Raw genomic sequence first — 23,779 nt, forward strand, 5'->3', positions numbered from 1 at the left:
ATGTTTCAAACGTTACTTCCTAAGTTTCTTTTTTTATGAAATATTTAACAATTTTTCCACATTTTTATGCCATTCGATGCAAATTTTTAGAACTTCTTAATTCAACTAATGCGTATTAAATAATAATAATAATAATAATAATGATAATGATAGTTTGGCATAGTTCCGTTGATATTTCATATATATAGCAGACAGAAAACGAGGGAAAATTGAATTTTCAATTAAAAAGTTGCCAGCAAAGTATACTAACAGTAGTTAGTAGTCAAACTGATGCTTTAATTAATCATAAATAATAATAACGATATCTGTCATATTTATATTAAATCCTAAAGGATGCGCTAGTCATTAGTTTCGAATAAATAATAAGTTCCTTTCGTTATTAATTTGTACATTGAAATAATTATTTAAAAAATTCTTGAAGATCAAACTGAACTTCAACTTTACAAATCACTCAATATTTTGATTTAATTTTAACGATTTTTTTTCACCACTCAGTTAATGATTAAATGAAAAAAGAAAATTAAACACGAAACATCTTATGTCTCTTGCTTATTTTCTCTGTATATGTTTATATTAATACAACTCAAGACTTATATTCCAAAGTCTCAGGCATAAGAAAATAAACTATGAAATTGTTTTTCATCTGCGATATCGAACATTTCAATCTTCAATTAGAATAGCAATTCTTGGACAACATTATGCGAAATAAAATGATAAATTTTATATTGTCCAATCTTTGAGGTCCGACTGTTCGGTGTGAGAACCAAAATGGCGTTTTGAATGGTGCTTTGGCTTTTTTTTTTTTTACATAATAGAATGCGTTTGATGAATCCAATGTTGAAATTGCTCATTTTCAATAATGAAGTAATCTCAAAATGTGCATTAAACTACTTTATTTACTAACACAAGAACGGCAAAATGAATTGAGAAAGTCACGCAAACGAAAATGTCTGAGATTCAAAACTGTTTTGGTAGTACCGTTGCTTTTAAATCTTAAGGGCTATTGCAATCTCTTGACCATTTAACCTAAGAGAGCTATGTCTTTATAATTATGATTCTCAGCGTACGCACAAGACTCGGTTTTGCCTGCGTCGAACAACCCACTTTTGGGAACTGATCACGAATCTTAGTTTGTCGAATCCAACGTTCAAACGCATCAAAGTTTCGTTTGCAGCGCCAGGCTCAGATTAGACATTTAACTGTGAAAACTGTCTGTCGAAGACGGAAGTTACAGAGATTGAAAAAACTGATCGCTCTTATCTCAGGTTTCTGATATTCGCTGAAACTTTACCTGCGAGATATCACCTTGTATTATTTTGAACGATTCAATCTGTGTTTATAATTCTCATTCACTTCACGACTGTTAAGAGATGAAATTCAGCTACTGGTCAGTTTCAAAAGTCGTTCAACCGACTGGCAGAAACGTATCAGCATGCGACTCTTCAGTACCCGCAAATGGCCTGAGAAATAAGAATATTTTCGTTTAAAAATTACCGCTATTCTATACTTATTATCTAATTGTCTCTCGTGAAGAAAGCCTTAAATGACTAATTTGAGTTTTTCAGACCTTCAATTTTTATACAAACAAATATATTATATATAAGTGCGATTATTACAGCTGGATACTTGATCACATTAAATGGCATTCCGACGTCAGAATTTATCCATATTAACGAGGTGAATGTGCGAAAATACGTTCTGTTTTTAATTGATTGGCTTTATTCGTAGGGCCGTTAAATGCCGTGGTTCAGGCGATGACCATCGTTGATTAGCATAGTAAGTTTTTATCTGGATGAAAAAATGCGCGATCACCGTTTTCGCAGTCTTTGTTAAACCGCGAGCCAACGGTTGTTTAAAAAACGGGAAGTTAGAGAGTGGGAAGGGTTATTGTTGGTGCAAATGCCTGAAAGACAGTGGCGCAACATTGAATATCGTTCATGATCCTCCGAATACACAAATGCGCTCTCAAATCTGAAATCCAAAGAAAAATAGGCGTGGCTAAAACAGTATGGCGTCGCAACTGATTTATCGGCTGTTGGTTTTACTGAATAGCAGAAATACAAAGGGACAGAAATCTCCGTGCACCTGGTTACACATTTCTTTTGTTGCATCAAGTTGACAAAGAAAATAATACACGTTAAAAAGTAACTTTCACAATCAAATACGGCACGGTTAGAAGTAATAAACTTTCTGCCACCAGATGGCGTCTTTTGATGTATAAAAACGAAGAAGAACGGAGTAATATATCTATTCGTCACGTCGTTTTTCTTTGATAACAGAATTTGAGAGCAGCTCTATCGGCCTTGTTACCATTTCATGTTTCCCCTTATGTTTATTCGTTTGTTTTACCGTTAATTAAATGAAATTAATGTCAATGAACTCTACAAGCCCGACTCAATCCGGCCTGAAGATGTTTCGGATCAAAGATGACGGTGTTTGTTTTTTTTTCCTGTTCCATTGGCGCCTGGCATCATTCGTTGTTGTTCGAAGTATCCTTTCGGCAACGTCTCTTATGGTTTTGATGTCGATGTCGATGTCGATGAAGACGTGGAACCGTCTTCGCGGTTGGTATGATGTTCGGATTGCCCAGCATGCACCTCACTGATAGTGCTGTTTTTTCGATTTGCAGCAGCAGGCGCCTTACCACGCCGGTTCCGAGACTTACTATTTCCCTGCCAAGTAAAGTTAGAGGCAGCAACGCGCGTGCCGGCGAGCCGACGTTGTCGATGTTTCCAATAGTCCCGAATTCATCCGGGATCAGCTGGCCGGCATCTCCGAGCTCTGACTCTGCGATAGCTCGAGAAGATAACACTCGGAGACGGGTATCTCACGGGTCCTGGCGCTCTGCTTCTTCTGAAATATAGAATCACACCCTTAGTATCGGCAAACCTAACCTAACGGGTCCTGGCGCTCTGCTTCTTCTGAAATATAGAATCAACACCCTTAGTATCGGCAAACCTAACCTAACCTAACCTAACCTAACCTAACCACGCCTTGGTATCGACAATTGAGCGATATTTGTCCATAACACACAGCTATAAACTGCCAATCAAGCGTCGGTAATCAAGAGATCTGCCGAATGGTACAGAGACCGAGATATGTAAACAGTTTTTGCGACATGCAAACAGCTATTGCCTCGTGATTTTTGTTGCATCCGCTCTGACGTTTTATACCAAGGAAACTAATTCTTCTCTTATCAATATTTGGGACAAGAAAATAATTATCTAACATAACCACATGGACGTGGTTAGGACGATATGGCGTCGGAAGTAATTAGTTCGATAGCTGATTGTTTTTGTTAAATCTAACGCGTATCAAGGCACAGGAAACACCGAGCAGGCGACCGGATTTTCAGATTGTTACACTGAGTGTGTGTGGCATAAAATGTACGATAAAAAACTGCTTTTATAATTAAATACGACGCCATTATTGTGGTATATTTATTACTGCCACCGTATGTAGTCTTCTGAATTCAAGAACCCCAAACTACACAATCTGCGTAGATGTCTATCCGCTATGTTGAAAATCGGTATGCAAGAGCGAAAGTGGAAAAAGTGGAAAAGTCGAGTATGGAAGTACATATTTCCTTTGTTGTAACGTGAGACTTACGAGACTCGAGTGATTCGATTCCCTACCTTTCTTCGAAATGGAAAGCATCCTCTGTTCTCGTTGCTAGGTGGCGAATGGTTGATGAGGAGATCCGGAGTCGGGGTGTTGTCTGGTCCCAGGACATTCAACTCCTTGAAACACTCGGTCTCTATCATCTGCGAAAAGAAAGGATACGGAAATTGGTATTGGCGTAAAGCACAGCGATATCGCTAGACCAAATGGAACAATTGGTCGTCGATTTATTCGTTTGCACAATAGGGATATATTGCAATTAGGTGAAAAGTAACGAATCAATGCGATGTCAACGTCACACATACAGCGCAGCTACAGCTTCTACAGCTTCTGCTTATTGTAAGGCGCAACTTATGTCTCTTATTGTACGTATACAATAAAGGAACCCGATGCGAAGACTTCTGGTTCTGAATTGCGGTACGGATTGAAACTCTACAAAGGACCTCAGCGACAATGGAGGCACATAGAGAAAAAAATCTCTATTCATTGCCATACGTATTCGTTCGCGGTAACACGAATCGTTTCGAAATCTTTTCAAAACCATGCACTCACATTTCCGTGTTAAGATTGTGATAAAATTCAGTTTCCGTTGACGTCAATACGATTATTTTACTCTCCGACTGCGGTTTTGAGGTTATGATTAAACGAGAGAGCAGTTCTCGCCTTTACACGCGCTGCAGTAATCTTTATACACATCCGCTTGACTCGATATTCCATCTTCTTTTCTTGATTATTACATGTACGAAACTGGTTTTAGTTTCGTGTTTTTCTTTATTTTTTTTTTCACGTTGTTTGTTTTTTTGTTTTTTTTTTTCTCTTTAGAATCATACAGTTATAAAAACTTCCCAGACGAGATGTGGTAATAAGTTATAATCGCTTCCGTGCATCGACGAAATACATTATTATAAATCTTCAACTTCGAACATTTTTAAACGCCGTACAGTTTTCGAGAAATTTGCTACTCGTATTCTGCGAATAGACGTTATAACTCTTGCTCTGATGTTGTGAAAATAATATCTCACCCTGCTTTAGTGGCTCGGAAGAACAACACAGTCCATAAGAAATACGCGCTGCACAATAAGTCTACAATTTCAGTTTTACCTAAAGAGACATTGATTGGAGGATAAGTTTTACTTAGAGGTTGAACCATTACATTTCCGAAATTTTTTCAAAATCAGAATTTTTATCACTGTTCCTGACATTTCGAATCTTAAGTAATTCTGATATTATTATTTTTACTCTGGCATCAAATATGTTAATCAGCAAATTTTTATTACCTTATAGACTTTGAAATGAGGACTACGCAAAAAAAAAAAAAAAGAAAGAAAATGGACACAATGCATATTATTTTGAGTTCTTGCTGAGGGAAGCTTTGAAAAATTCACGTAACGATTTTCGATAAAACACTCGGATTATATGGCGAACACTTGAGTTATTCTTTTGATGTCAACTCGTACAAAATTTAGAGTCTACAAAATTATGCCTGTCGAATACACGTACAATGTATTCACCGTTCTTTGAAGTCCCTTGAAATTTACGACGTTTTAATGGAATCCATAAAAACCCGTCGAGTTTCGCGAAATATACCGAAAAACTCTGCAGAATCTAAAAAAAAAGTCTGTGAAAGTCCTGAATTTGGGATAAAATTCCTTTCCTCGGAGAGGAATTTCGTTTCTTGAAAAGAATTTACTGAAATATTTGGTGAAGATTTCAAGGTGATGGGAAACCGTGAAATATGGAACGAAAAATAACTGCATCTTTATTACTTCTGCTTCTTTGTTTCTCATGACCGTGAAGTAATGTCTTTTTACGGCATGGGCATTGAAAAGTCCACTTTTTGTGGTAGTTTTCGTTCCGTAAAGTGACGCTTTATACGGCAGCGAACAAAGTTGCGGAATAAAGTCTTTATTCCGCAGCTTTGATGCGCAGTTCGAAGTGCGCATCCCAAACCGGCGAATAAAGTAGCTTCGTCGAACAGATCGCGACATAACCTCACTCTTCGTTTTGCTTTTCAATGCCCATGCCGTAAAAAATATTGTATGTGGCATGCCCGTAAACCGTTTATTGGCCCGGATAATTTCAGTACTCGCTTCCGGCTCGCCTTCAGCTCGTCCTGAAATCTTTATCTTTGCCAAAAAAAACAGGCGAATTACGGGCATGCCACATGAATAGCAATTCTTACCTCATTCTGCCACGGAATGGAGACGCTCCCGGTGTTAAACTTGCTGTAAAAAGTGTCGTCGGTTGCGTCCAAGTTGACACCCTTGACAGTGGAGAATTGCTCGATGTCCAGAACGTCCTTAGCGTAAACGGCATGCGGCTGCAAAATGACGTTACCGACCGGGTAAATTTTTCAGTACGTCGAGAACAGTTTTTTTTCTCAAAACTGAATTCTTTAGTATACGAAAAATGAGATGGGTGTGTGGATTTTCTTCACACTCCGACATGTTCTAGTCCATCAAAATGGATTAAACGCTTTTTTCTTACGTGCCAATCCGACTGTTTGTGTGGGTAAAAACCACCTCTAAAGTTTACCCCTTTGATCGTGAGAATAAAAAGGCTGCAGATACTATCATCTGTCGATGGTGAATTGGGTTTGTGGAAAAATTTTATATCATTGTCGAAACGTCCTAAACAATGAAAAAAAGTTTTTTATTCCTCCGACGACTTATTTGGCACGTAAAAAAATGAGCATACGATGTTTTTCGATGCAGTAAAACATATCGTAGAACGAAGGGTTAATCACTGATCGATGATTTAATGTATGTATACCTGATTTTGAGATTACAAGGATTTCAAAAGATTTCAAGGAATTTTAAATGATTTCAAATGATTTCAGATTATTTCAAAAGACTTCAAAAGATTTCAAGGAATTTTAAATCATTTCAAATGATTTCAGACTATTTCAAAAGACTTCAGGAGAATTATTTGAAAATATTACGAAGGATTTCAAAAGATTTCAGGGATTTCAAAGGATTTCAAAGGATTTCAAAAGATTACAAGAGACTTCATGGGATTTCAAGGGGTTTTTTCAAAGGAAAACTTCAGAGACTTCAAAAAATTTCAGGGGATTTTAAGTAATTTCAGAAAATTTCAAGAAATTTCTATGATTACAGAAGATTTCAAAAATTTCAAGGGATTTCAAGGGATTTCAAAAGATTTCAAAGATTTCAAAAGCTTTTAAAGATTTCAAGAGTTTTCAGAAGATTTCAAGAAATTTCTATGATTATAAAAGATTTCAAAGAATTTAAGGGATTTCAAAAGATTTCAAAAGTTTTTCAAAATTCCAAGAGCTTTCAGAAGATTTCAAGAAATTTCTATGATTACAGAAGATTTCAAAGAATTCAAGGGATTTCAAAAGATTTCAAGAGCTTTCAGAAGATTTCATGAGATTTCAAAGATTACAGAAGATTTCAAGAGATCGGTCACGATTTCCGGAAAACTGTACACCACATTTCACGAGTGATTAACCCCCCATCGCAGAAGGAATAAGTGGTTAAAGTACACCTCTGGTACTTTCGATGATACTGATTTGTCAGGGATTTCCATAAAACTAAAGTGTTTGAACCAAGATTGACTTGATGATAAACAAAAGAGATTAAGAAAAACTGGGTTCTTCATCCCGTTCTGTAAAGCTGTACTCACGTCAGGCACGAAAGGCGGTTCCCACATCCCAGCTTCAACCCTCTTCCAATTAAGACACTGGAAGAAGTTATGAAGTTTAACCTCTCTGGATCCATGCCTTCCGCATTTCGATCCAAGTCGCGCCTTGGGATTCTTCTTCAGCAACTGCTGACAGAGGCTTTTCGCCTCCTCAGTAAACTTGTGAGAATACTTCTCCTGGTCCTCCTTGACCCTGCGGTCGACCTCCTCGCGTTTGACCTTCTCCTTCCGGGCCCTGAATGGCGCCTGTCCCTCTATCATCTCATAGAGAAGACATCCGAAGCTGAACCAGTCCGGCGAGTAGGTGTACTTCTCGTTGTCGATGACTTCCGGCGCCATGTAGCCAACAGTTCCCACCCTACCCTTGACCATATCACCCTCCATGATTTCCACCGCGAGTCCAAGGTCGGAAATCCTGACGTGCCCGTGGTCGTCGAGGAGTATATTCTCGGGCTTGCAATCGCGGTAGACGATACCCTGAAGGTGAAGGTGATCGAGACCGCAGACAACTTCCGCCGCGTAGAACCTAGCCCGGTTCACATCGAAGCCAGGATCGCCACCCATGTTGTAGATGTGAAACTTCAAGTCCCCGCCGTTCATGATGGTCAGGACGAGGCAGAGAGCGTCCTTGGTCTCGTAGGCGTAAGCCAGTGACACAACAAACTTGGAGTTTATCTTCTGCAGAATGTTCTTCTCGATAAGTACCATCGCTTCGCCCTTCCGTTTCTTGATGCGTTTCTTCTCGAGTTTCTTGCACGCGTACATCTTGCCCGTAGCTCGTACTTGGCAGGCGCAGACCTCGCCAAAACCACCCTTACCCAGGACTCGGTACATCCGGAAGGTCTTGTAAGTGACCGGCTGGTTCTCGAGCCACTTCCACTGGAGGTAACGATAGAAGTAGAAGCTAGTCAGGAACGCGGAGAATGGTTCTCCAGCCAGGAAGTCCTTCACTTTCTGCGATATCTCGTCGAAGAGTTCCCTGTTTCCGAGGCTCAGACGCTCCTCGCATTGCGTTATCAGCGCGTCGTTCAGCACGTCCACGACATCCGAAGCCTCGTGCTTCAGGTAGTGCTCGAACAGCTCTTTTCCAACCTCCGATCGATTCTCGTCCATCTCTATCTCGTACTTTTCGATTTCGTCCAAGAACAGATTGTAACGATGGTACGAGGGCTTCTTGTTCTGACAGAACTGACGAAACAACAGCCTTCCGATCGGCTGCTGATCCACCACGTAGCTGTACTTGATGTCTAGAATTCAGAACGATTTATCTCATTAGGTACCATTCCAAGTCTCCACTCGACCTTCTTACAATACTGAAGTTAGTAACGTTATTGGGCTAACGAGGTTAAGCATCGGTACAATAACCATTGATTTACAATTTTTCTTACAATTCTCAAAGTGTTTAGTCTCCATAACTCATGAGTACGTTTTACATGAATTATGGATTACTGAGTTTCGGTAAATCCTGAAGTTGCAAAGCAACGATTTTCTTTTGAAAATGTATCGTTACAGACTTCAACCCTGTACCTTTTACCTTGCTGCGGATAATAACGTTTCAACTGAATTTTAAACCAAGGGTCAATTCCCCTCTACAGCTGGCCTTACGCTATATCCTATTTTAATGATCAAAAACTCTCTGTTCCAGACCGTAAAATTCTCCATCCGATCGCAAATCCATCCCAGTAATTCCTGTATTATATCAGCTTCTTTCTTCCGATAAAAATGTAAAAATTATTTCATATCAATTCCGATAAAATATTTTCCTTTCTCGTAAAAATATGTAAAACGATAAAATATGTCGTTACACAGACAATGTTGAGGATGATAATTTTTTTTGTTTTTTTGTAATCGTTAACGTGGAAAAGTTATGAATAGTTTGTGTTTTTTTTCTAACGCGAATCTCGACCGTGTGTAAAACTAACTTTTCGTTCAAGCTGTGAAGTTTTTTTTTCTCTTTTTCTTTCTCCAACTTCTCCCTCCCCCCCCCCCCCCCTCCTCTCTGATTTTCTTTGAAATAAATCTTACGAAAATTTGATTACATTTTTTTGTCAATGCTCTTTAATAGTATGCTAATAGGTTTCCAATACTTGAGAGTAATTATTGCGATATAATGTAAATTGTTATTGTTAAGAATAAATTGATTGAAAAATATCGTGAAAATTGAAAGAATAATTCATTTCCAAGAATGTTTTACATAAATTATATGTTTTTGGTGTCGCTGATTGAGAATTTGAAAAATTCAAGATGGCGGATCCAATATGGTGAATGAAAATTTTAAATGCGATCGAATCAGAAGAAAGAACTCTGTCCTGGGGTTTTTGTGATCTCTGATTGCGAATCTGAATTCAGATTTAAAAAATTTAGTATGGCGAATCCAATCAGCGACCCCGAAAACCGCTGCGTAGAATTTTTTGAGCGGATTTTCAAGCTTGAAATTACTGTCCACTATATTGGATCCGCCATCTCGAATGCTTGAAATTGCATTTCAAACTCGTAATCAGTGACGCCGAAAATGACTGCATAGAGTTTTTTGACTGCATTTGATTGAATTTGAAATTTTCGTGCGCTGGTTATTTTTTTCCCCTTTCTCGTATGGAAATATCGATTCGTTTTAATTATCCGTACGCGTGATACGATTGTATAATATATGCACGCAATGTATAAGTATATAAACCGCGTAAATATAAATATGCAGATAATCTATTAGCAAGCGAGACTTGAAGGGGCTTCAACGTAGTTTTAAATCGTTTACTGCTCTCTCTCTCTCTCTCTCTCTCTCTCGCACTCTATAACGTTTCCTCGTCGTTTTGTTAAAGTAGTGAAAAAGCTAGATTTTCCATAGCCAAGAGCCTAACCTTGTCAATGCAAATATCAACTCCAACGTCTGTTGTAACACAGACATTCGATCGTTGTGGAATTCGCCATTTTTTATACGCGTATACCAATGTGATAGTAAATAGAACATCCGGGATGATGAGAAGAAGAGGAGGCAATCAATATGGTATTCCAGCAACGCGTAGATTATACTTCAGCCTAATATCAACGCTTGCAGAATAAACATCATGAGTAGTTGGTCATGACGATCCATAAATTGTACACAGACGATGAAGATTACTCCGAACTTCAAATAGATTCTAAGGCAATTTTCATGTAGCGTATGAATATTATTTACTCATCATCAGTTCATTATCACAAGTCAATATATTTATATTTGACTAAATTTTTTGACATAGCAGGATTTGAAGTGTCCGAGGATGGATTTTTCTAAAGATCTACATCCGCTCGTAGATACTTTCAATGATCTTAAGGTGCTTATAAAGACCCGTTGTACACCTCGAAAACGCGGGGAAGCGAAACTCCTACACCGCTCAAGCGATCAGAGTGAAACTTGGGCAATTAATGCCTTATTTTGGCAAAAAGTGGAGCGTCTTTTGATTTTTTCAAAATTTTGAAAAAAATTTTACAGACTGGTTACCACCCACAGAAATTGGCCAAATTTTTACAGTTGCACTGAATGGATCGAACTATCCGGTATGATACCACTCGGTGGTGATGAAACGCACATTTTGAGCCCAGTCCCATGAGATTTGATGGTGAAATGACGAAATGGCAGCTGATCTGGTTTTCGATTACGAATTACACCGAAATCTCATTTTGGCGACATTTGTTACCGACCTTTCATGCATGTCGGTAATTTTTTACCGACATTACACGCATACATTACCGGCATGCGCGTAATGTCGGTAATAAATGTCACCAAAATGAGATTTCGGTGTACTTCGTAATAAAAAACCAGATCAGCTCCCATTTCGTCATTTCACCATCAAATCTCATGGGACTGGGCTCAGAATGTGTGTTTCATCACCGCCGAGTGACGTCATACCGGATAGTTCGATCCATTCAGTGCAACTGTGAAAATTTGGCCAATTTCTGTGGGTGGTAACCAATCTGTAAAATAATTTTCCAAATTTTGAAAAATTAGAAAGATGCTCCACTTTTTGCCAAAATAAGGCAGTAATTGCCCAAGTTTCACTCTGATCGCTTGAGCGGTATAGGAGTTTTGCATCCCCGCGTTTTCAAGGTGTACAACGCTTCTTTATAAGCACCTTAATTCTCGGAATAGTTTACTGTTAATCGATCTATAAGAAAAAAACGGGGGGGGATCGAAATTTGCTTTCACCAATTCGATGGTTTGTCATATAACCGAAGAATGAAAATACTGCTAGTGTGGTGTGATCGATAGTGATGATCTAGCAGTGATATGTATCATCGGAGTCTGGCCTCAGTTCACTTCTGACCATCGAGTCATTCTCCCGTGGGAATTGAGCGAGTATCTCATCCATGAGAAACGCGAATTGAAATCGAATTGCTAGAACCGGTAGTTCAACCAGCTGGTGAAAATAACGTATAAAAAGTTTCAATTACGAGATTGAAAGTTGAACTTTATATCAGGGACGACGCGGATTCAGAATTTATTTATATACTGTCTTCGCTATCTCTAGCTAATCCATCGACTAAAGATATCCATAAAAAGTCGCGGCGTAAGATAAATTCCCGGTTGCAGTTTAATAAAACAGAGCTTCAATGCTCTCAAGCAAACTCAAAAGCGAATTTATGATTGATGGAAGAATAACGGCAATCTGTGGGTGGTTATTAAACGCCATTTCAAGTCAGGATCTCGATTGCTGATTTCTCTGATCGTGACCTTGTTACAAGAAATTTTATACTACGGTATACCTTGTACCAAAAGTAAGGCAAACCGCGACGAAAAAGAAGAAGAAGAAGCTATGAAAGGCCATAAATGTTCAGATCGTGGAATGGAATCCATTCATACTACAATATGTTACACTCAGAGAAAAGTTTTTGCACTTTTGAAAAAAATCAATTTGTAGACGGTCTTCGTTACATCGTAAATGTAGAAAATTTAATTGTATGAAATGTACTCTTAAATACGAAATCCCGATTTTAATTCAATGAATTTAACTAAATAATAATTTTTTCATGATACTAACAAAATGTTGATTACCCTCTGATAGATTTAAGTAAATCGCTTCATACAGTTCACTAAATCTATACTCGGTGGATAAAGATTAGTCAAATTTACGAAATCACGAGAGCCGCCAATCGATTACCCTCATCAAATAATTCGTTACATCGTAAATGAACAAAATTTTTTTTTTGAAGTGGTAAAATACTTTCGTAACACGTTAAAAATCCTTTCTCGCGAGAGAGAAGTAAGATGAGCAGTTATTAGGAGGGGATCCAGGCATCAGTTTAGTATAATCAGCAGAACTGAATCATTCGTGGTCTGACAGCATTGAATGAGCCAGTCAATTCGCAATGGCATATTTCTTCGTCTTTTTTTTGACGTGGCACTTGATTCATGTAGCGTAAATTACAGTGCAACGATAATTCTTTCAGTTACAAAAATTAAAAAACCATTTTTCAATCCTTACAAAATGATTTCACTGTGCAGATCAGATTTCGCAATCGCAACAAAATCCATGGTATTGCGGTGCCAAATATTTTCTAGGACATTACTAACCATTTTTATTTTCCGCGCACTATGAAATCAACAAAACTTTTTTATTGTATGAAAATAATATTTTCTCCGACGTATATTAACCCTGAAATACCGTTTTCAGGACTAATTTTGGTCATTACGTTCAAATTTTTTTCGATTTGGATTGTTTTTACAGAAAGCTGATTTGGAAGTATAAAGAATCTATCAGTTATCGATTTCACGAACATTGTTAACCGGTTAAAAATTCCAAACAATACTTGTCATCAAATCTAAAAGAAAAATGACCAACTACGATAGCTTGTAAGTACAAGGTAAAAAGCATAGATTTTGTGGCTTAATATACCTAAGTTAGTCCGCTATTGATAATTCAGAGGAAAATCAAAGCAATAACCTCGAGCCGTCTCGAGATGATTCTTCGATAGGCATCACATCCGCTTGAAGTGGGATGCCTGTATTATACGATGAAAAAAAAAAGCTGAAACGTGAAGCTAAATGTTTTATATTAATACGTACGCGGAGAGCTCAGGGTCCATTGTTCGCACAACTTTGAATTCACATGAATAATTGGAAAAACCAGAGACCGGAATGTGTGGTCGTTTCGAACAACACACTAGACGACCTACGCAAATTGCAAATATATAATCAGATACACACGCACGTTGGCATGCTGATGTATCTATAAGGCATTATGTACATATATTAGGTGGCGCAAAAAAACCGACTATTTTTTTTTTTTTGAGTCTCGTGTGACAAAATGTTAGTTTTTGATGTTCTAAGAGGCCACTCCAAAGGACAGTTCGTAAAAAAATTTTAAGAGGTCGCTCGACATTTTTTAAAACGTCAGAAATAGTTAAAAATCGATTTTTTTTTGTTATATTTTTTTTCTCGTTACGGTATAATTTTATAGACAAAAAAAAAAATAAGCATCCGAAAGTTTCAGTTCAAAATTTGAATTCTGAAAGGTCGCTCATAATTTTTTTTCAATTTTTTGGTGCATTTCTTTAGATCTTTTCGATATTCATATTAAAATTTCATAAATTTTTTGTTTTAATTCAGTAAGAAAGAATCGATAACAATACATCACGACATAAATTAAAAATCAAACAAAATACTTGAAAATATAATATTTTTAATAAAATTTTTTGACGATTTTTGACATTTTTAAAAATTTGGAGCGACCTCTTAAAATTTTTTTTTCTGAACTGTCCTTTGGAGTGGGCTCTTAAAACATCAAAAACTAACATTTTGTCAAACGAGACTCGAAAAAAAAAAAAATAGTCGATTTTTTTGCGCCACCCTAATATATATATATATATATATATATATATAGGTACACTGCACGATTCGATTCATCGGTGGTGAATTCCAGTGACAATGAAAAAAGGAAAAAAAAGAGAAAAGAAAAGGAAAGAAATCCATTCATTGGGTACAAATACCGTTTGGTTTCTTTTTCGTCTCTCTCTTTTTTTTGCTGAGGGTGAATATGATGAGATTTTCACCCTTTTTCTATCAACGCCGGCAATCGCGATACAAAAGAGAAAAGAGGAAGAGGGAAACGGAGATTGAAAAAATTCCTCCCCTTTATGTTACCCCAACCTCACGTGAGTATCACGCATTGATTTTCAGCGATAAGAATTTCTTCGCACGAGGAAAAACGAAGCATAATATCACGACTGTAACCGCGTATTGTAAGAAAAATTCGGTGTATATTTCTTGCCTGTAATCGAGGGTTTAATTTCACTATGCGAAAATGGCGTACACTGATTACAATTAAACATATCAAAAATTGATTACAATTGTTAAAGGGATTGCGGAAAGATTGCGAAGATTGTAGCAAGATTACAAAGATTGCAGCATGATTGACAATACGGAAGTAGGATTGAAAAATATTACAAACTATTACAGAGATTGCAATGGTTGGGTAAAAAAAGAAAAAATTGCAAAACTTACAAAATATTACAAGGATTACAAAAAATAGTAAAAATTGCGATTATTACAAAAGATTACAACGATTATGGTTCGATTACAAAGATTACAACAAGGTTGCAAATGATTACAGACAATTACAGAGATTTCAACGATTATGAAAATTGCCAAAATGTTACAGGGATTACAAAGATTACAAACGATTTCAGAGATTGCATGGATTGCAAAAAAATCACAAGAATTGCAATGATTACAAAAGATTGCAACGATTGTGGTTTGATTATGAAGATTACAACAAGGTTGCAAACGATTACAAAGATCGCAAGGATTATAAAAAAATTGAAAAAATTTCAAGAATTGAAAGGGATTATTACAGAGATTGAAAATAATCACAAAGATTACGGAAAATTGTAAAGATCACCGAAGGTTACAGAGATTACTTGAGATTACAAAAAGATAACAGAAAATACAAGAGATTACAAAAAATAAAAAATATTACAAAGAATACAAAACATTGCAAAACTAGATGAGATTACAGTAACCCGTGTAAACGAGATTACAACAGTGATTAACCCCTCGTGTGTAATAGATTTGTAATTTGAAGTGAATCGAACACCGTCTGAAGTTGAATTTTTAAATTGACAACAAAAATGATGGTGTACGGCTGATTTAAATTAATTTCAATATCACCATATTTTACATCGTCTGATGAATATCATTTCACACTGAGTGAGAGGTTGCTGGCGTTGAAATCCTACGCTTTAAAATCTGTCACATCATTTCGTCATTCATAAAACACAGTTTAAGGTGCTTATAAAGAAGCGTTGTACACCTCGAAAACGCGGGGATGCAAAACTCCTATACCGCTCAAGCGATCAGAGTGAAACTTGGGCAATTAATGCCTTATTTTGGCAAAAAGTGGAACGGCTTTTTACTTTTTCAAAATTTTGAAAAAAAATTTACAGATTGTTTACCACCCACAGAAATTGGCCAAATTTTCACAGTTGCACTGAATGGCTCAAACTATCCGGTGTGATGTCACTCGGCGGTGATGAAACACACATTTTGAGCCCAGTCCCATGAGATTTGATGGTGAAATGACGGAATGGCAACTGATCTGGTTTTCGATTACGAAGAACACCGAAATCTCATTTTGGCGACATTTATTACCGACTTTTCATGCATACTGGTAATTTTTTACCGACATTACACGCATACATTACCGGCATGCGCGTAATGTCGGTAACAAATGTCGCCAAAATGAGATTTCGGTGTTCTTCGTAATCGAAAACCAGATCAGCTACCATTTCGTCATTTCACCATCAAATCTCATTGAACTGGGCTCAAAATGTGTGTTTCATCACCACCGAGTGGTATCATACCGGATAGTTCGATCCATTCAGTGCAACTGTAAAAATTTGGCCAATTTCTGTGGGTGGTAACCAATCTGTAAATTTTTTTTCCAAATTTTGAAAAAGTAAAAAGACGCTCCACTTTTTGCCAAAATAAGACATTAATTGCCCAAGTTTCACTCTGATCGCTTGAGCGGTATAGGAGTTTTGCATCCCCGCGTTTCCGAGGTGTACAACGCTTCTTTATAAGCACCTTAAGTCTTAAACGAGAATTGACTCAGCGTACGTTTGTCGTCTGAATGAATTATTTTTCCAAGAGAAAATCAACATTGAGCATGAATCATCCTTAGTGCAAATGAAAGACCAAGTTTTCGGCGAATCCGTTATTAATCGAGTCCTCGAACAAGAAGTCAACCGCGGTGCAAAGACCTGTATGTTATCACTTCCAATTCTTCGGATAACTAAATAAGCTGAAATACTGCGCGTCATTTAATCGAAGAAATTGACGATGGGAAGGCGCAGAAAGACAGGCTCAGAATTGCTCCAACAAAACGGTCGGACAGAGAACGCCTGCTTGAAGCTTCCATTGTGAATGAAAGTTGACTGTTCGTTTCAAGGACTTGGTGAGCGGTGGTAGGAATATACCGTTTGCGAATGTAGAATTTAACTGTCGATTTTACACGCTGGAACGAAAGAGTTCGCGAAAGTCAGGATGGAAATCATAATCGCGTGGGTTCGGTATAAATCCGTCTACATTACTGTGTGCGCCAGAAGGGGGAAGAGGATCTATTCTACACAAATCAGTTTTTTCACAGTTCTAAAAATGTTCAACAGAATTTTTCTACAGACTAGTTTTTGCAGAAATATTTTGCTACGGAATATTTTTATACAGAAATGAATTCGAGATTGACATCAGAAATAATCCTGCGTGAATTATTCTACAGAATATTTTTCTACACAATGGAATTCGAGATTCATATTTCAAATAATGAGAAATAATCAGAAATACATGAATTATTTTACAGTAGAAATATTTTCTGTTGTACAATTCTCATGTAGAATAATTCGTGCAGAATTATTTCTGATGTTAATCTCGAATTCATTTCTGTAGAAAAATATTCAGCAGCAAAATATTTCTGGAAAAACTAGTCTATAGAAAATATTCTGTAGAACAATTTTCCTGTAGAATAATTCATGCAGAATTATTTCTGACTCGAACCTGGAATTCTTTACTGCGGAAAAATATTCTGTCGAAACAAGTCTGTAGAAAATATTGTGAAGAAAATTTTCTCTGTAAAATTGATTTCAGTAGAATCGAAGCGCATCCCGTCGGAAGACCAAGGATTTATATACAAAACTGCTGACACACTGTAACTTTATGCTTATTATAGGTACATACTCTTATACTGTTGAAACAAGAGTTGACAAATATGAATTTCAAATCTACACAAAATGTTTTTTTCAAGTCATCCTGACTCAGAATGACACTTATTGTTGGTCATTTCAGCCTCCCTTGATCAGGGTAAAATAAATTCTTCAATTTTTATCCTCACCATGAAATGCATGCATTCTTTGCACACACAAAAATTGAAATAGATGAAATCGTCTGGTAATTTTGGTAATAGTAGGTAAGAACCTTTTGCAGAAAAGGTATCTTCCTTCACCTTCGAATAAATTCTACTTCTCTATTGAAACAAGAATCTTAATTTAATTTTCATTTATTTCATTTCCCCTTTTCAACAACATTGAAGTAAAAATTTTCTGCAAAGTTTCCTTCGAATCAAAAGAAATAATTTAAAAGTCTAGAACCATGGAGAAAAAAAATTCTTCGTCACTCTTCAAACGACTTTTTCCACTCGTTCTAATGATTAATGAACCCATATTTTTTCCCCACGACAAAAAAGACCTGCCTGGGATTAGATAACGCATCATTTTTGGTAATTGGATCCTGAGAAAATTTGAATACGTATAATTTCGGCCCGAAAGTACGTGACCCTCACTTTTTCCACGTCTCGTCAGTCGAGTCAAGTCAAGGGGATGATCCACGCCCTTGATCTCTCCAATTTCAATTCGCATACCTATACATATATCTTCTCTGTCTGATTCACTTTGCAACCAGGGCAGCCCAACGAAACGAGACGCAGGAATATCGGTTATTCAGGCTAGCCACAAACTTTTGTGAAAAAAATTCAATGACATTTCCAGGTTTTCCATAACCTCAGACCCATTTTTCCCTGAGATTTTCCTCGTTCTAGTAAGTTACTAAAGCCCAAATCCCTCGGCTATCAACTCTTTATTCGTTTCAAATTCCAATCGAATTGACAAAAAATATAATGTACAAAAAAAAGTCTTATTAAGTCAATTTTTTTTCTCGACGTAAAAAAGTAAATTTGATACCTCAAAAAATCATTTCCAATATTCCCACGATAATGCTTTAACGATAATTTAATGCTCTACAAATAAGAACTTTTGTAAAATTTTTGTAAATCTACTATCTAATATTTATCACGTTATTAGGGAAATATTAAAGACACTTTTACACAGAATATTTTGATATTAGATTTACGAAAATTTTACAAGAAATCAGATCTTTGTAGAATATTAAATTCCCTACCAAATAGCCACAGTAATTATTTTTTATAATACTTAGTTTTAAAGTAATCAACAGTTTTCTAAAAAAAAAAAAAAAAAAAAAAAAATTCAACAGCATGCATTTTTTCGTTTAAAAATTCGACTGCTTGGCAAAAGGTGTTAGATTTATGAAAAAATTTTGGAAAAAAATGTACGTACCGACAAATGTGCGAATAATTACCTGCAAGCACGCTTGTTTCGAATGAATGTAAAACGAACTCGAAACGTGAAGCAAACACCTGATCAATATGTAAACTGCCACCGCCCATATCGCCCGACCCACCAATCGCCACATCATATTACGCATGCTACGCGTGTTTCAGCAACAATAACAACAACAACAACTCGTATTACAAAACGCACTGCGGTCGTATATAACAATAATCTGCAACGTGTATAACACCAAGTTTGCTTATCTCGATCGTCATTAATTTTCCCATTTCTCACTGCATAATTACTGCAAGTTTATAACCTGCGCGCGCGCGCGTGTGTGTGTGTGTGTGTGTGAGTGTAATAAAAATCCTGTTTATAAGATTTTAAAGACAATTATATCGCATCCGAATCAGTTTCAGAGCAATTCACTGAAATTCTACATCGAGATCTGATTCAGCTTTTCCTTCCTCTTTCAGGCTTCAAACGGTTTCAGGTGGTCTTGAAATGATTACAAACGGTGTTAAACTAGTTTCAAGGAGTTTTAAAACGTTTCAGGTGATCTTCAAATGATTACAAACAGTGTTAAACTAGTTTCAAAGAGTTTCAAACGGGTTTGAGTGGTGTTGAAATAATGACAAACAGTTTCAAACTAGTTTCACGGAGTTTCAGGTGTTCTTGAAATGATTACAAACGGTTTTAAACTAGTTTCACGGAGTTTCAAACGGTTTCAGGTGGTCTTGAAATGATTACAAACGGTGTTAAACTAGTTTCAAGGAGTTTTAAAACGTTTCAGGTGATCTTCAAATGATTACAAACAGTGTTAAACTAGTTTCAAAGAGTTTCAAACGGGTTTGAGTGGTGTTGAAATAATGACAAACAGTTTCAAACTAGTTTCACGGAGTTTCAGGTGTTCTTGAAATGATTACAAACGGTGTTAAACTAGTTTCACGGAGTTTCAAACGGTTTCAGGTAGTCTTGAAATGATTACAAATTGTTTTAAACTAGTTTCAAGGAGTTTTAAAACGTTTCAGGTGATCTTCAAATGATTACAAACAGTGTTAAACTAGTTTCAAAGAGTTTCAAACGGGTTTGAGTGGTGTTGAAATAATGACAAACAGTTTCAAACTAGTTTCACGGAGTTTCAGGTGTTCTTGAAATGATTACAAACGGTTTCAAACTAGTTTCAAGGAGTTTCAAACAGTTCTGAGTGGTCTCAAAATAATAACAATTGGTTTCAGAGCAATTCGCTAAAATTCTACATCGATATCTCATCGAGCTTTTTATTTCTCTTTCTATTCAAGCAGTTAATAAATCTCCCGAATTACAAAACTCCTGTAGAATCTTATTGAACATAAGTATGAACCACCCGCCACACGTACGACAATATTTGTGCACAAACATTAGCGTTGCACTGGGTTAAACAAATAACGGTATCACGTTTTAGTCACAGAGTCGAAACCCCGATTTGACTCATTGTCTGGTTGTCGTCGGATCGGTTTTTTGTCTGTAACGGAACCTGCAATCGTCGCTTCCTGAATCACAAAAAAATTAGTTCCAATTTCCGCCACCACGATTACATCGAAACTCAAAGCAGTTTTTATTATACAATTATTTTAATCAAACGTTCACAAAAATTCTAACAATTGAACAACCGAGTTTCAAGTTATTTAGTCGAAATGATTTTTTTTTTTTGTTTCTTTACGCCAAATATTGCCACTGAACCTGAGATAGTGTTTTTTTTCTCTAAAATTCTCACAAGTATCTATAACATTATAAGATTTTTTAAATTCCGGTACAAATGGTAAGTAACAAATAAAAATAAAAAAAATTCGCCGTAATCGACGAAATTCGACTTCATAGTTTTTATTCAATTTTCACTGCTGTGTAAAATGGAATTTTTTTTTTTATTCTATAATCGATGCTAATGACGTCAAGAGTCTCAACTGATACGCTGTTGAAAATTTTCGAGTATAATCATATCAAGTATATTTTCAAATTCGCACGACTTAAGATACAAAATTGTACTAAAATTTCATGTATTACAAAGAAATAAGGCAGTATGATTTTACGTTTCCATTATATGCTCGATAAGGGTGCATTATACATATATATGCAAGTAGTGGAGGGGCGGGTAAAATGGGGTACCCTTAAAAGTTTATGAAAAAATTTTGTTTCGCGAAATATTTTTTAAATAGTAAAAAATTACTTTTATAAACATTATTCAGCATTATTTTGAATTTTCCGAAAAAAAAAAAAAAAAATTTCCCTCGACATCTGAAAATCATATTTTTTCTTTGGTTACAATTAAAAGAAAGAAAAAAAAAGATTTAGCATTTTTGAGTCCTCAAGTCCCTCCCCTTCTCGCCCCTCGATTACCTATTCATTATACATTATAAATTATCATACGATGATTATTATATGGCAAAGAATAATAATCATTGACCTGTTTCTTTAGTCTCATTTCTAGTTACCTCATTTAAATTTTCATTATCTCTGTTATTCAATATCAGAAGGCGATATGCACGTGTCGATGTTGTTATTTGAGAGCAAAAACACATGGTCCAAGATAACGTGACGTTGTGATATAACTATACATACATATAATATATATTATATATATATGTATGGTATATTTACGTGTGCGTAATAACGCAATAGATAATGAAGAGCGCGGAGAATAATTTACGCATATAGGTATGATGTTATCGTGAAAAATTTTCGAGATTATTTTCGAGTGTATATTCAAGTGTATTTTCAAGTTCATATAATAAATATATTTATATATATATATATATATGAATATACACGAGTTTGTGCGAATTTAGATCTACTTAAAGATGTTGCGAAATTTCAATCTATATACATATATAAATTAGGGTGGTGCAAAAAAATCGACTATTTTTTTTTTTTTTTTTTTTTTTTTTTTTTTAGTATCGTGTGACAAAATGTTAGTTTTTGATGTTTTAAGAGCCCACTCCAAAGGACAGTTCAAAAAAAAATTTTTAAGAGGTCGCTCCACATTTTTTAAAACATCAGAAATCGTCAAAAATCGTTGTTTTTTTTTTTTAAATTTCTCGTTACGGTATAATTTTATAAACAAGAAAAAAATAAATTTCCGAAAGTTTCAGTTGAAAATTTGAATTTTGAAAGGTCGCTCATAATTTTTTTTTCAATTTTTTTGGTGCATTTCTTTAGATCTTTTCGAGCGACCTTTTAATATTCATATTAAAATTTCATAAATTTTTTTTCTTCAATTTAGTAAGAAAGAATCGATAACAATACACCACGACATGAATTAAAAATCAAACAAAATACTGGAAATATAATTTTTTTCATTTGACAATGATTTTTTGATGATTTTTGACATTTTAAAAAATTTGGAGCGACCTCTTAAAATTTTTTTTTTGAGCTGTCCTTTTGAGTGGGCTCTTAAAACATCAAAAACTAACATTTTGTCACACGAGACTAAAAAAAAAAAAAAAAAAAGAAATAGTCGGTTTTTTTGCGCCATCCTAATATACATATTATATTTGAAATGATTGAACGATTTAAAATTTCATATTCAAACTTGTGTAATAACTTGTGATTTCGCAGTAGATCACGTGGACTTTGACACGATAGATATTAAACAGCGCGATGATGCTGATTACGTCACTGATAAAGCGATAGCTTATATAAATCTCTGGTGATTGATTGGCAATATGAAAAAGCTAGTAGCGTAAACATATAATTTTGTCGAGTGGTCAACATAACGGGCGAATTGCGAATCAAGCTGTTAACTGACTTGGCAAAAGGCTACGCTGACGATTTACGGTTAAATTATTGCAACGAATTTTCAGCGTTAAATCCTTACCTGAAAAATCCAGCAGCGATCACTCGATTCATATATCATTAATCATAAATCTATGTTCAGAATGTACTATACATTAAGAGGATAATAAAATAAAATTTGAATAATAATAATAATGTCCAAAAGTTATCAATAAATTGTTTGAACGATACAGTGTTTAAGAAATTTTTAAGGAATGATTTTTTTTTTCTTTTTCATGTGAAATAAATTCGTTAATTTTTTTTTAATAAACGCAAATTTTTTTAGAATTTTCGTTTTTGAAAATTTGTAAAGGCTGGTATTTACGAAACTATTCGGTCATTGTCTCGATAACTTTTTAATTGTTATGTACAACATTTCTACGAAAACGTATAGAAGATTCACGATTTTTTTCCTCCATTTTTAGAAATTCAAAATTAGAGAATTTTCTCATTATTTGGAAATTTTCGTTTTCGAAAATTTGACAAGACTGTATTTACGAAACTGTTCGTTCAATGGCCTGAAAACTTCCTAATCGTGTTGTACAACGTTTTTACGAAAACGTATAGAAGTTTCGCAATTTTTTTCTCCATTTTTTTTTTTTTCTTTTTTTCAATATTACAATAATCGAAAAATTTAACATGTACGAAACTGTAATTGCACTAAAGACCTAACAGTTACTTGTACGACATTTTCTTGTGGTTCCAACAATATTTCACTAGAATTTTTTTTATTAACTATGGAAAATAAATTTTTTCTCAACGATAGTTTGTTATATATAATATTCTGACAACGCTTCTCAACGGGGATCGTGTGAATGCAAGTCTCGATATTCAAAGCGCGATCGAATAACAGAGGAAATCGGCATCAGCATCACATAATAATGGACGAAGCAATTTCCTTTCTACACTCGGAGACGAGTGATTTCGCACTTTCACTCGAACGTTGTAGAGTATATATATACATATATTATATATATATAGCATACAAACCGCATGAATATCAATTTCGCGTGGTTTGAAAGTACGAAAAGTAAGCATTCTCACATGACTTCTAAGTATAACACCTCAATTCGACATTGATATATCTGATCAATTCATG

At 35.6% G+C, this 23,779-nt stretch overlaps 1 protein-coding gene across 1 annotated transcript in view; it reads right to left on the reverse strand.

The window, feature by feature from the left end:
• Window positions 1-735: 735 nt before the first annotated feature.
• The window catches only part of LOC124413955 (G protein-coupled receptor kinase 2), a 31,719-nt gene continuing 8,675 nt past the window's right edge, over window positions 736-23,779 (reverse strand). Inside the window, exons 3-6 of the mRNA XM_046894775.1 lie at window positions 7,267-8,531; window positions 5,804-5,941; window positions 3,636-3,764; window positions 736-2,853 (exon numbers count right to left, since the gene is read on the reverse strand). Of these exons, the coding sequence (XP_046750731.1) occupies window positions 2,758-2,853; window positions 3,636-3,764; window positions 5,804-5,941; window positions 7,267-8,531 (1,628 nt within the window). The 3' untranslated portion in view covers window positions 736-2,757. The remainder of the gene's footprint in view (window positions 2,854-3,635; window positions 3,765-5,803; window positions 5,942-7,266; window positions 8,532-23,779) is intronic.

This window comes from Diprion similis, chromosome 13 (genome assembly GCF_021155765.1).
Source record: "Diprion similis isolate iyDipSimi1 chromosome 13, iyDipSimi1.1, whole genome shotgun sequence".
Lineage (NCBI taxonomy): Eukaryota > Metazoa > Arthropoda > Insecta > Hymenoptera > Diprionidae > Diprion > Diprion similis.